Source organism: Salmo salar, chromosome ssa11 (genome assembly GCF_905237065.1).
Source record: "Salmo salar chromosome ssa11, Ssal_v3.1, whole genome shotgun sequence".
Lineage (NCBI taxonomy): Eukaryota > Metazoa > Chordata > Actinopteri > Salmoniformes > Salmonidae > Salmo > Salmo salar.
In genome coordinates this window covers 21,266,429-21,281,793 of record NC_059452.1, presented here as the reverse complement: position 1 = coordinate 21,281,793, position 15,365 = coordinate 21,266,429, and the positions used below count along the sequence as shown (strand labels likewise).

Below are 15,365 nucleotides of genomic sequence, written 5' to 3'. Positions count from 1 at the left end.
TAGGGCGGATCGGGGTCAATTTTGACAATGTAATTCCCATTGCTATGCAGCCTTTGGCTATAAATAATAGGTTGGCAGGTAATGATCCGGCTTTTATTGACACCCCAGGTGATTTCAAAACCCTAAAAAGGTTAGAAATTCATGCACCTAAACGTTCGCAGCCTTTTGCCAAAAATGGACTAGTAGAGGTGATGACGTGACAGCGTGGTATGGCAAGGCTTGTTCCATGAATTAATCACAAAAATTGAGAATTAACTGATAACTACGAAACAAACATTCTGGATAATATAGAGAATCTGGAACGATTTATTGATCAGCGTTTTGAAATGCTCGAGAAAGAAACGGATACATCGAAGCGAACCAGACAAGACCTTTTCTCAAGTTCTGCGAGCGAAACAGGAGGAAAGCTGCCCAGGGGCGGTTCTGGGGGGGCAGTGCCCCTGTGACAACAATTGTGGAGATGTGGAGTAGGACATTTTTTTAACATAACACATTTTTGCTATCATTCTTTTTTTACATCCGTTATTAGACAGTGGCAACGAGGAACACTAATGATTATGAACATGGTCTTTTGCCTGCTAATGCAGTGAATAAAACGATATGACAACAATAACGTCTAATGTAACTGGCCCCTCTAACAGTACAACTAGCCCCAGCTTGGCCCCCCCAGTTGAAATGGTCTAGAACCGCCACTGAAGCCGCCGTCTAAAATTCCAAACTTAACATTGGAGGGGGACGTTTTTATAATTATGTCTCCAAAAGATAGAGCATTGCTTACAAGCATGAGCGAGCAGTTAAAAAAATGGGATCTATTGCCTGGGCTACTGTGTCACATCTGCCGGAAGGATTGGACCAAAACGCAGCGTGTTGAGTGCTCATCTTCTTTTATTTTAGATTAAAGTGAACACTTAAACAAAAAATAACAAACGACAAAACGACACTTCCGTAAGGTACATGGACTATACGAAAAACAATCACCCACAACCCACAGGAAAAAACAGGCTGCCTAAGTATGGCTTCCAATCAGAGACAACGAAAGACACCTGCCTCTGATTGGAAACCATACTCGGCCACAATTAGAAAATGAACAGAAAATGAACTAGAACAAATACCCATGAAACAAACCAACCCCAAAACACACAAAAACAACACCCCCTACCACGCCCTGACCATACTACAATGACAAATGACCCCTTTTACTGGTCAGGAAGTGACATACTGGGGGAGGTTGAGGCCTTAAAAACAGGACTGGATTACAGTAAAAAGGATAGAAGAAATACAAGCGGAAAATACGATTTTGAAAACTACAGTGGACTCCCTAAAAGACACTACAGAGAGGCTACGGTATGATTTTTTAAAATGTATTTAATTTGAAGATTGTACATTACAAAAACCAAGGTAGTTTTTTTTTTGTTTAATATGATATGTCCTAATTGTAGAGGTCGGGTATATTATGACTTAAAAGCCGTTATATAGTGCGGCCCTTGTTCGCCGATGTGAATCGGAATGATTAGCTTTTAAGATACAACTTAATAAATATGAATATGTATTATAGGGCTAGGATAAAGGATTATATAATTAAAAACCTGCCTAGGTTCTCTATTGGAATAGGCATATACGATCATAAAATATTTGGTATTACCCTTTTACATTAAAAAAATTCATCTCAATATAAATATGTAAAGGATGATACACACCGGCAAATGGATGGATTGAGTATTGTCAACAGGGTTGTTGTCTCTAGTGTGTGTGGGCTGGTTAACACTGGGATAAAGTGATTCAAGTTGACGGTAGAATACAATAATTGGCTTATGGAAGCACTTCTGTAAGCGCAGCCCAACCTCACATTCAATTCGCGCATACATGTGCATAATGTATTTCACAGCCAGCCCATAATGTTGACCCTGAGGACTTGCGTATTTGCACTCCAAATGGAGACCAAAATGAGAAAGTTTCTCACTATAAGTATTTGGGTATCTGGCTTGATGCCAAGTTGTCTTTTGAAACACATTGAACATTTGACAAATAAGCTGAGAACTACGATTGTTTTTTATATAGCAATAAATCCTGCCTCAGTTTTGAAAATAGAAGGAAGAATGTTCAAACAACGCTTCTCCCTGTAATAGACTATGTTGACATTATTTATATGCAAGCGGCAGCCTCTGTTTTGAAACAATTGTACTCAGTATTCCATTCAGCAATACGTTTTATCACTGGGGATGGTTTTAGGACTCATTATTTTAATCTGTACAAACATGTGGGATGGACCTCTGTCTGTAAGAAGAGAACTGCACTCTATTTTATTTATTTAGTCTTGCAGAAACTCTGTACATTACAATACTTCATCGATTCATTTTAGACGTACAAATTACCAAACCCGTTCTCAGAGATGGTTAACTCTGGAGATCCCTTTGGTCTCCACAGAATTGGGAAAATATGCTTTTAGTTATTTTGCCCATGTGTGGAACAATACACAAAATTCCTTGCAATTAGATATTCTGGTGCCTTTCAGGCATTTTTAATTATTGATTGGAGACTTGTTACAGAATTCGATTGCTTTTCTTAAATATATGTAATGTTGTGTATTATGTATTTAATTATAGTGGGTTTTGTAGGGCTGTTATGTTTTATTTATGTATTGGTATTTATTTGTAAACTTATACAAGGTTCTCTTGTACATATTACCTCAAATAACTGGTGTTCTCCCACATTGACTGTACCGGTACCCCCTGTATATAGTCTGCCTATTGTTATTTTACTGCTGCTCTTTAATTACTTGTTACTTTTATTTCTTATTCTCATCCGTATTTTTTAAAACTGCATTGTTGGTTAGGGGCTCGTAAGTAAGCATTTCCTGACTAATAAAATTAGATTTGTAGAAGAGTTCTCAATGTGACTCCGTTTAAATAAAGGTTAATATCAAAAATAAAATGTGAGTAGCTACTGTACTTGTGCTTTGAAAAAAAGAACAATTTATTCATATAGTTTGAGCTAGGCCTTAAATATTACTTTTACACACCTTTGTATGTACCGTTTCTACAGTCAACTAGTATTCTGTATGTTCAGAGGGCTATGAGCATTGTGTCTCTGTATAGAATGTGTGTCACAGTTGTCTTATGAATGAGACCAAGGGGCAGCATGTGTATCGTTCCACATATTTATTTATCTGTGAAACTATGCAAGACATACTATAAACAAAGAAACAACTAACCATGATGAAGAGGTGCAACATACACTAACTCAAAATAATCTCCCACAAACACTAGTGGGAAAAACAACAACTTAAATATGATCCCCAATTAGAGACAACGATGACCGGCTGCCTCTAATTGGGAATCATACAAAAAACCCAACCTAGAAAAAAGAACCTAGAACACAACATAGAAAATTTAAATAGACAAAAAACCCAACATAGAAAAAAGAAACTAGAACCAAACATATAAATAAACTAGACAAAACCCCCCAGCCATGCCCTGACCTACTCTACCATAGAAAAATACAAGCTCTCTATGGTCAGGACGTGACAGTACACCCCCCCCAAGGTGCGGATTCCAGCCACAAAACCTGAAACCAAAAGGGAGGGTTTGGGGGGGGTGTCTAGTGTTGGTGGCGGCTTTAGTGCAGGACGAAGAACCTTCTCATCCCGCGATCCGCCTGCATCAGAGGGGGTTCTGGTGCGGGACGAAGAACCCTCTCATCCTGCGAACCCGCCAGCATTGGTGGAGGCTCCGGGCCACCGACCGTCGCTGGAGGCTCCGGACCACGGGCCGGAGCCTCCAGACTGGGAACTGTCGCAGAAGGTTCCGGACTGACGGGCCGCTCTGGCGACTCCTGACTGACGGGCCGCTCTGGCGACTCCTGACTGACGGGCCGCTCTGGCGACTCCTGACTGACGGGCCGCTCTGGCGACTCCTGACTGACGGGCCGCTCTGGCGACTCCTGACTGACGGGCCGCTCTGGCGACTCCTGACTGACGGGCCGCTCTGGCGACTCCTGACTGACGCACTAGAAGCCTTGTGCGTGGAGCTGGTACTGGACGTGCCAGCCCGGAGACACGCACCTCAAGGCTAGTGCGTGTAACGGGAAACAGTGGACCGTAGAGGCGCACTGGCGGTCTCAAGCGCAGGGTTGGCATCACCCCTGCTGGCTCGATGCCCACTTTCCCCTGGCACATGCGGAGTGCTGGTACTGAGCATACTGGCCTGAAAATACCAGGCCTTACCATAGCACCTACCCCAAAGCACGGGACCTGTCCAGTCTGTTTACCTCTAAAAAGGGTACGGGGAGCTGGCCTGGGTCTCCAGTCTCACCCCGTCAAACAGCCCTATTGGGGCTGCCTCTCGGGCTCCCTTACCAGTCGTGTTCCCCAGTCCTCGCCAGAATTCTTCCGCTGCTTGGTCCTGGTTTGGTGGGTAATTCTGTCACGGTTGTCGTAGTGGAGAGAAGACCAAAATGCAGCGGGTATGTGGATACTCATTCTTTTAATGAAAAAACGCAAAGCATCCACAGGAAAAAACAAACAATAAACGATACTCACGACCAAACAGTGTGGCAGGCTAAACCAGTAGTGCTCACAAACAATTACCCGCAAACACACAGACAAACACACCCTACTAATATAGGACTCCCAATCAAAGGCAACACAACACACCTGCCTTAAATTGGGAGTCCACCCCAATTAACTATACATAGAACAACCCAACCTAGACAGAACATAGACACACATACAAAACACAACTCCCTCTGCCACGCCCTGAACAAAACTTATACACTTACTCCCTCTGCTGGTCAGGATGTGACACTAGGGCCTATTTATTGCCTACCTCCCTACTCTTCTACATTAACACACACTGTACATAGATTTTTCTATTTTTCTTTTGTGTTATTGACTACGTTTGTTTATGTGTAACTCTGTGTTGTTGTTTTTGTCGCACTGCTTTGCTTTATCTTGGCCAGGTCGCAGTTGTAAATGAGAACTTGTTCTCAACTGGCCTACCTGGTTAAATAAAGGTGAAATGAAAAAAAAGAAACACAAGCATTTCTCTGCACCTGCGATAACAACTGCAAATATGCGTACACAACCAATAAAATGTTATTTGATTTGATGACGGTGAAAACGTGAAACATTTTGGGCTTCCCAAGAAGTTTGAAAAACATGACATGGGACATGCCAAAATGGGGATTTCCAGAGAAAACAAATAACTTATTTGAATGAAAACACACTGCTATTGGATTGTTTTTTACATTTATTAGTTAAGTTAGAGCATAGATGTATGTGATCGAACTGTTCAATTGAGTGTTTCATAAAAATGTACACGCATAATGTCTGAGGGACATAAAAGGCACTCTATTGGTGGAACGACCCTGGTTTTCCATTAGGATTTTTTTCCATTAGGATATATATATATTATTATTATTATTTCAATTAAAGGTAGTGGTGTAGCAGCAGTAGTAGTGATAATAGTGTTCTGTACCATGGCCCAAGGTCCGATAGCAATTTTGGTTAAATCCTGTATCCTACTGATGAGGGTGAGGAAGACCGGGTTGTCGTATTCAAGCCTTTCCCCGTAAATCAGTGAGCAGATGATGTTAGATGCTGCTAGATGGAACAGGTGCTGAGGGTCCATCGAACTGCCTGCCAGAACACAGCAACGATCACCGCACCAGGCAATACACACAGACAAGATAAGAGCAACGATCATAGAGCTTCCGAAATTGAACACAATGATAGGATATAGTAAAAATGACCACATTCTTTATACCCAATGTTAATACAATATTGTACATATTGTAACGCTAATTGGTTGATATTGATGAACTTTAGTCTGGATACTAAGTATGTGGTGATAATAACATGAATATGTATGGTGATGACTATGTGGTACGTTGTGTGTGTGTGGCTGTACCAGAATTGCGCTCCAGCTCAGAGCAGATGTGGGAGACCTCGAGGATGCGGTCTTCCATGGAGCGTTTGCCCAGACCAAAGTTTCTCAGCGTGGTCAGAGCAAAGCGTCTGCGGTCCCTCCAGCTGGAGCCAAAATCTTCCATGATGATCCCTGATGAACACATGTAACAGGGTTGGTTATGTTTCCACTTGCTACTGCAGAAATATGTATTCAATGTTTATGTATTTATATTGGTTGGTTCAAGTCAGATGCCAATAAGGTTTATTGTCATTGGCTATGCTTGATGATAGGGGAAGATTGCAAACGTCAATTCTTCCCAGTCTGATATTGACATGCAAGCAGTAGGTCACGTTCTGAAATACTGTATTCTATTTCAATGTGTAAGAGTTCACTATGTACATTTCCTAACGTCTAAATGTATTTGATATATATGTATATACACTACTGTTCAAAAGTTTGGGGTCACTTAGAAATGACCCACAAATGCTGATGCTCCAGATACTCAACTAGTCTAAAGAAGGTCAGTTTGATTGTTTCTTTAATCAGAACTACAGTTTTCAGCTGTGCTAACATAATTGCAAAAGGGTTTTCTAATGATAAATTATCCTTTTAAAATGATAAACTTGGATTAGCTAACACAACGTGCCATTGGAACACAGGAGTGATGGTTGCTGATAATGGGCCTCTGTACGCCTATGTAGATATTCCATAAAAAATCAGCCATTTCCAGCTACAATAGTCATTTACAACATTCAAAATGTCTACACTGTATTTCTGATACATTTTAAGTTATTTTAATGGACAAAAAATGTGTTTTTCTTTAAAAACAAGGACATTTCTAAGTGACCCCAAACTTTTGAACGGTATTATATATACTGCTCAAAAAAATAAAGGGAACACTTAAACAACACATCCTAGATCTGAATGAAAGAAATAATCTTCTTAAGTACGTTTTTCTTTACATAGTTGAATGTGCTGACAACAAAATCACACAAAAATAATCAATGGAAATCCAATTTATCAACCCATGGAGGTCTGGATCTGGAGTCACACTCAAAATTAAAGTGGAAAACCACACTACAGGCTGATCCAACTTTGATGTAATGTCCTTAAAACAAGTCAAAATGAGGCTCAGTAGTGTGTGTGGCCTCCACGTGCCTGTATGACCTCCCTACAACGCCTGGGCATGCTCCTGATGAGGTGGCGGATGGTCTCCTGAGGGATCGCCTCCCAGACCTGGACTAAAGCATCCGCCAACCCTAACCCAACGTGGCGTTGGTGGATGGAGCGAGACATGATGTCCCAGATGTGCTCAATTGGATTCAGGTCTGGGGAACGGGCGGGCCAGTCCATAGCATCAATGCCTTCCTCTTGCAGGAACTGCTGACACACTCCAGCCACATGAGGTCTAGCATTGTCTTGCATTAGGAGGAACCCAGGGCCAACAGCACCAGCATATGGTCTCACAAGGGGTCTGAGGATCTCATCTCGGTACCTAATGGCAGTCAGGCTACCTCTGGCGAGCACATGGAGGGCTGTGTGGCCCCCCAAAGAAATGCCACCCCACACCATGACTGACCCACTGCCAAACCGGTCATGCTGGAGGATGTTGCAGGCAGCAGAACGTTCTCCACGGCGTCTCCAGACTCTGTCACGTCTGTCACGTGCTCTGTGTGAACCTGCTTTCATCTGTGAAGAGCACAGGGCGCCAGTGGTGAATGTGCCAATCTTGGTGTTCTCTGGCAAATGCCAAACGTCCTGCACGGTGTTGGGCTGTAAGCACAACCCCCACCTGTGGACGTCGGGCCCTCATACCATCCTCATGGAGTCTGTTTCTGACCGTTTGAGCAGACACATGCACATTTGTGGCCTGCTGGAGGTCATTTTGCAGGGCTCTGGCAGTGCTTCTCCTGCTCCTCCTTGCACAAAGGCGGAGGTAGCGGTCCTGCAGCTGGGTTGTTGCCCTCCTACGGCCTCCTCCACGTCTCCTGATGTACTGGCCTGTCTCCTGGTAGCGCCTCCATGCTCTGGACACTACGCTGACAGACACAGCAAACCTTCTTGCCACAGCTCGCATTGATGTGCCATCCTGGATGAGCTGCACTACCTGAGCCACTTGTGTGGGTTGTAGACTCCGTCTCATGCTACCACTAGAGTGAAAGCACCGCCAGCATTCAAAAGTGACCAAAACATCAGCCAGGAAGCATAGGAACTGAGAAGTGGTCTGTGGTTACCACCTGCAGAACCACTCCTTTATTGGGGGTGTCTTGCTAATTGCCTATAATTTCCACCTGTTGTCTATTCCATTTGCACAACAGCATGTGAAATTTATTGTCAATCAGTGTTGCTTCCTAAGGGGACAGTTTGATTTCACAGAAGTGTGATTGACTTACATTTACATTACATTTAAGTCATTTAGCAGACGCTCTTATCCAGAGCGACTTACAAAATGGTGCATTCACCTTATGATATCCAGTGGAACAACCACTTTACAATAGTGCATCTAAATCTTTTAAGGGGGGGGGTTAGAAGGATTACTTTATCCTATCCTAGGTATTCCTTAAAGAGGTGGGGTTTCAGGTGTCTCCGGAAGGTGGTGATTGACTCCGCTGTCCTGGCGTCGTGAGGGAGCTTGTTCCACCATTGGGGTGCCAGAGCAGCGAACAGTTTTGACTGGGCTGAGCGGGAACTGTGCTTCCTCAGAGGTAGGGGGGCCAGCAGGCCAGTGGTGGATGAACGCAGTGCCCTTGTTTGGGTGTAGGGCCTGATCAGAGCCTGAAGGTATGGAGGTGCCGTTCCCTTCACAGCTTCGTAGGCAATCACCATGGTCTTGTAGCGGATGCGAGCTTCAACTGGAAGCCAGTGGAGAGAGCGGAGGAGCGGGGTGACGTGAGAGAACTTGGGAAGGTTGAACACCAGACGGGCTGCGGCGTTCTGGATGAGTTGTAGGGGTTTAATGGCACAGGCAGGGAGCCCAGCCAACAGCGAGTTGCAGTAATCCAGACGGGAGATGACAAGTGCCTGGATTAGGACCTGCGCCGCTTCCTGTGTGAGGCAGGGTCGTACTCTGCGAATGTTGTAGAGCATGAACCTACAGGATCGGGTCACCGCCTTGATGTTAGTGGAGAACGACAGGGTGTTGTCCAGGATCACGCCAAGGTTCTTAGCACTCTGGGAGGAGGACACAAGGGAGTTGTCAACCGTGATGGCGAGATCATGGAAGGGGCAGTCCTTCCCCGGGAGGAAGAGCAGCTCCGTCTTGCCGAGGTTCAGCTTGAGCTGGTGAGCCGTCATCCACACTGATATGTCTGACAGACATGCAGAGATGCGATTCGCCGCCTGGTTATCAGAAGGGGGAAAGGAGAAGATTAATTGTGTGTCGTCTGCATAGCAATGATAGGAGAGACCATGTGAGGATATGACAGAGCCAAGTGACTTGGTGTATAGCGAGAATAGGAGAGGGCCTAGAACAGAGCCCTGGGGGACACCAGTGGTGAGAGCGCATGGTGCGGAGACAGATTCTCGCCACGCCACCTGGTAGGAGCGACCTGTCAGGTAGGATGTAATCCAAGCGTGGGCCGCGCCGGAGATGCCCAACTCGGAGAGGGTGGAGAGGAGGATCTGATGGTTCACAGTATCAAAGGCAGCAGATAGGTCTAGAAGGATGAGAGCAGAGGAGAGAGAGTTAGCTTTAGCAGTGCGGAGAGCCTCCGTGACACAGAGAAGAGCAGTCTCAGTTGAATGCCCAGTCTTGAAACCTGACTGATTAGGATCAAGAAGGTCATTCTGAGAGAGATAGCAGGAGAGCTGGCCAAGGACGGCACGTTCAAGAGTTTTGGAGAGAAAAGAAAGAAGGGATACTGGTCTGTAGTTGTTGACATCGGAGGGATCGAGTGTAGGTTTTTTCAGAAGGGGTGCAACTCTCGCTCTCTTGAAGACGGAAGGGACTTGGAGTTACATTGTGTTGTTTAAGTGTTCCCTTTATTTTTTTGAGCAGTGTATATTAGATATTGGGGGGCTTCCTGTGATGTGGTTTTGTATGCATGATTGTTCTATAAGTGAGTTAGCTAGCATGCCCTAAATGTAATGGTCACATTAACTCCCTGCTAATTCACAGTTATTTCCGTGCTAACAGACGAATCTCACAAATCTACAGTCGTCAACATACTGTTGTCCTGCACATCTAATGTGCTTCCTTTTTTCTATCATCAGGTACTTACATTTATTGTATTTTGTGATATTTTTGTCATTGTTATGAGGTTTGATAACAAAATGCCCAGTCTGATATACAGTATGTATGCAAGCGGGTAAACACCAATCAACTGGGACCGCTGGCTGGAAATTTCTTTAAGAACACAACTCAAGAGAGTTAAGAAGTATGATCCCTATCTGTTAGACACACACACACACACACACACACACACACACACACACACACACACACACACACACACACACACACACACACACACACACACACACAGACATACAGTACATACAGTACATACATACCAGTGGAGGCTGCTGATGGGAGGACGGCTCATAATAATGGCTGGAATAGAGTCAATGGAACGGTATCAAAGATGTGGTTTCCATGTGGTTGATACTGTTCCATTGACTCCATTCCAGCCATTACTATTAGCCATGCTCCCCTCAGCAGCCTCCACTGATACATATGCAGTTCACACAATACCGACAAGGCGGTGTGTGTTTGTGCTCTGCATTATCTAAACTGATTTAAGGTCACCTCTACCTCTACCTACACCAATACAATTATATCACAAATGATAAAACTGACCCAGGACCAGCCTAGGGGACACTAGGGGTTAAGAACACAGTACCTTTGCATTCTGTGATGTCGCTGATCATGAGATGGTTTGGTCGTCCTGAAAATTCAGCTGTGCATGTCACCAGTGCCTCACAAACCGCCTCAAGGCCATTCAGAACCACGACAGGCCGTGATCCGATGTACAGACAGAACACGTTACCATAGCGCCTCTTCAGCTGAAACACAGAGGTAGAGAGAGGGAGAGAGAGTTCCCAAGCGGAACAGTAAGTTGTGTGACAAATCAGACACATCTGAAGATGAAGCTAAACCATAGCAAGCAACTACTGACAGTTCCAGAGGAGGACAGTACATAATAATGGCTGTAACAGAGAGAATGGAATGATGAATTTCATACCATACCACCTATTCCGCTCCAGTCATTACCACGAGCCCGTCCTCCTCAATTAAGGTGCCACCAATCTCCTGTGAAAAGTTATTGTATTGTATCATTGACACTCCTCACTATCTGGGTTAAATTAATATGGATGAACAAACTTCTGTAACAAACAAATCCCCATCAAGAACCTTTTTGAGGGTTGTTTCAAAAGCGGAGACAGTGCATGTTGATTTAGGCCTGATAAAACCTTTTGGAACCTGACCTATTTTGGATCAAACACAGTTTAGTGGCTGTTGCTGCTCTGACATGAATCACAATGGCATTTTAGTTAGTATCTAAGATGCTTAAGTTGAAAGTCTTCTAAAAACATTGTTGTTTGTTCAAGCTTAAAGGTCTGTAAGGACGCTACAAAACCATATCTTCCTGCACACAGTTTGGACAACTTCAAACAAAACCAAATTACTGGTGACTATTCAATCACTGACAACATACAGTATATGACACAAAAATAAACCCAGTGTAAACCAAACTTTTCCAGGTTTGTGGATTTTTTGTAAAGTTCTCTTACCCTTTCCAGATCTTTGAGGGGGTTGACAGGGTCCAGCTGTAGCAGATTTCCGAGGATGGGCAGGAGACGGGGTCCTGGGGGGAGGTTTTTCGGTCGGCGGACCCTGATGAAGAAGAACAGGAGGAAAAATAGCAACAACATCACCGAGCCTATCATGGTGACTGGGCTGCAGGAAATGTGTTCTTCACCATTTAAAGATACCAACCACACCACCCAGGGATATTTGCTGACTCTTAGACGCCACCCACACACATTAGACTGCTTTGAACACTAGCAGTCAGACAGTGTTCATTAGGAGGGATATTTGCTTACTCTGAGTTTACAGCCTTGATATTGACTAGCCTATTTAGACTATTAGGGGATTACGAACCTGTGGTTGAACACAGTGTTCACCACTAATAATTGCACTCAAATGGAGTTCATTCAACGTTTTGATTAGAGTTGTTCACGATTTAAAGAGAAGCCTCCTACACACATTGTCTGTTTATGCTGCCTTTTGTTGTGGAAAATTGTCTTAAGAATATAACACTCTTACAAGAACTTGTGAATTCAATATAGGCATTAATACAGCGTAGCAAAGCCGAGCTGGTCCGCGGAACATCTAACTTCCCTGAGCATCAGCTCTTCTTTTATGCACATACAGCTTATGGGTACATCCCCTATGTTAATGCAATTACTCCTCTTAGTCCTTGCGCCACCATTATCTTCCAACCCGAGTTTCTTGCCTGTTTACGCCTGATAACGCCCACATCTGTTCCGGTTTGGATTACAATGGTGGCAGAACCCCCTAGCTTATACAACAAATAATACATTTATTGCATATGGTTCACATGTTGGTCAATTTGCCACCATCCTTCCTCCTGCTTCCTCCTGACATTGGTATGTCAGAAGGCACAAATGTATCTATGTTCTCAGCTAATGCAATCTTTGGCATGACATCCTACTCAGAGATGGCAATTGTATTGCATGCCCCCACCTCTCTATCCGGTCAATGTACTCATTGTCTACATTAGTGGCTCAGCATATCAGCTGCCCCTAGTTACATTACATTAACTCCCACACTTTCCATTTTATTATGTATTATAATTTTTCTAATATTATCATAACATTTCTATTTTAATACGCATTATTATATGACCTAGATCAAGTCATAAACCACAGCACTTTAAACAAAGTTATAGTTGGATTTTTCTTTTGTAGGGAAGCAATTGAAGGCTGTGGGCGCCCAAACCTGACTCCTACTGTTCAACTCACTAAAGGGAGGAATCTGTAACATGCAGTAACACAGATAGGACAGCAGTCTGCGCCATTACTTGACTGGCCAGCACCCATTTGAAGTTACCAGCCAGCACTCAGAACAGCTCATTTCAAATGATAACAATTTAAAAATAAAAACATAAATATATGTCAGCTACTTCAATAAAATAATTTCTGCATCAGTCATACCATTAGATATGAGTTCAGGCAATGTTTTTTTATATAGATTAGGCTATGCTTTAAAACTGTTAAAAACATTTGATATGGGCTAATAGGTTTTTAAATTGTCACAAAAAATACTATCAGTCAACATAAAGTACGTGTCTGTGACATTTGAGATCTAAGAGACAGAAATGACTAACGTAAACGTTTAAGTTCTAGTAAGTAGTTAATGTTGACTTCATAAAGGCTAGGCGATATGTTTAATTAAATATATGGACACTTTTATGAACAATATCCTATCCTATAGGCTACAGCTGTTGAGACCGCAGTTGGTATTAAATTAAACTAAAAACAACCACAAACAAGTAGAGAGGAGATTTGATCAGGGAGAGTTGAGTTTGAGTGTAACCATTTCTCCAGTTCAACCTATTTGTGGAGCCAATTGAGTAGGGTGCAGGGTGACTCTTATCTTTCATACCACCGCTACATCGTGTTTGACAAGGCGTCAAAAACACTTTGGTTTCATTTCTTCAATTGTGAAACTCCTCAGCTGCTTCAGTTACACTGCTTCAACAAAGCTCCAATGTCGTTCTCTCACCTTCAGTCAGATAGCCCTAAAGAATGTGGCAAGCAGTCACAACTCTAAGAATTGAAAATAAAAAATAACTACAAACAAGTAGAGAGGGGTTCCGATCAGAGAAAGTTGAGTTACGTTTGAGTTTAACCATTTCTCCAGCTCAACCTACTTGTAGAGCGGACTGAACAGTATGCAGTGACTCTTATCTTTCATACAAATCAAATTAAATGTTATTTGTCACACGCGCCGAATACAACAGGTGTTGACTTTACCGTGAAACTCTTAATTACAAGGAAGAAAAATTAGCAAAATAAAAAAAGTTAATAGTAACGCAATAAAATAACGAGGCTATATACCCTGCAAGGAGTACATTTTACATTTTTGTAATTTAACAGACGCTCTTATCCAGAGCGACTTACAGTAGTGAATGCATACATTTTCTCTCCGTAGTGGTCCCCCGTGGGAATCAAATCCACAACCCTGGCGTTGCAAACACCATGCTCTACCAACTGAGCCACACCGGACCGTTACCGATGCAATGTGCAGGGGGTATGAGGTAGTTGATGTAATTTATGTATTATGTACATGTGGGTACGGCTAAAAGTGACTAGGTAATCAGGACATAAAATAAACAGAGTTGCAACAGGGTATGTGAAAAGTGTGAAAGAGTGTGAAAGTTTGTCTGTGTGAGCGTGTGTGTGGAGTCAATATGCATGTGTGTGTGTGTGTGTGTGTGTTGGAATGTCAGTGTAGTATGTATGAGTGTGTGTGTAGAGTATGAGTGTCATAGAGTCAGTGCAAAAAACAGGGGGTCAATGTAAATAGTCTGGGAAGCCATTTGATGTCTCATGGCTTGGGGGTAGAAGCTTTTCAGGAGCCTTTTGGTCTCAGACTTTGTGATCCGGTACCACTTGCCATGTGGTAGCAGAGAGAACAGTCTGTGACTTGGGTGACTGGAGTCTCTGACAATTTTAGGGCCTGCCAGGGAGCTCGGCCCCAGTGATGTACTGGGCCGTATACACTACTCTCTGTACCACCACAATATCATGATTTGCAGCTCAAATGTCAGTCTATAGCACCTTCAGTCAGATAGCCCTAAAGAATTTAGCAAGCAGTCACTCACAACTCTAAGAATTGAGCAGGTCATGAATTAATTGAAAGATTGAACTCCAACAGTGGTAGAAAAGTACCCAATTGTCATTCTTGAATAAAAGATACCTTAATAGAAAATGACTCAAGTAAAAGTGAATGATCCAGTAAAATACTACTTGAGTAAAGGTCTAAAAGTATTTCGTTTTAAATAAACGTAAGTATCCAAAGTAAATGTAACTGCTAAAATATACTTAAGTATCAAAAGTAAAAGAATAAATCATTTCAAATTGCTTATATTAAGGAAACCAGAAGGCACAATTTTCTTGTTTTAAAAAATGTACAAATAGCCAGCGGCACACTCCAACAGACATCATTTACAGACAAGGCATTTAAGTTTAGTGAGTGCGCCAGATCAGAGGCAGTGGGGACGACCAGGATGTGCTCTTGATAAGTGCGTGAATTTGACCATTTTTCTGTTCTGCTAAGTATTCACAATGTAATGAGTACTTTTTGGTGTCAGGGAAAATGTTTGGACATTATTTTCTTTAGGAATGTAGTGAAGTAAAAGTTGCCAAAAAAAACTACTTAAATTCTACTTTAAATAATTTTTATACTACTGAACTCCAAGGTTGTATCCT

General features: G+C 42.9%; 1 protein-coding gene across 1 annotated transcript; it reads right to left on the bottom strand.

Moving 5' to 3' along the window:
- Positions 1-4,947: 4,947 nt before the first annotated feature.
- Positions 4,948-11,841, bottom strand: LOC106562261 (cytochrome P450 2C8). The gene is made up of 4 exons (XM_014127026.2): positions 11,640-11,841; positions 10,748-10,910; positions 5,907-6,056; positions 4,948-5,635 (listed from the first exon to the last, which is right to left on the bottom strand). Exons 1-4 carry the CDS (start codon positions 11,793-11,795, stop codon positions 5,376-5,378), a joined length of 729 nt encoding a protein of 242 aa, XP_013982501.1. The 5' UTR covers positions 11,796-11,841; the 3' UTR covers positions 4,948-5,375.
- Between the last annotated feature and the right edge of the window lie 3,524 nt (positions 11,842-15,365).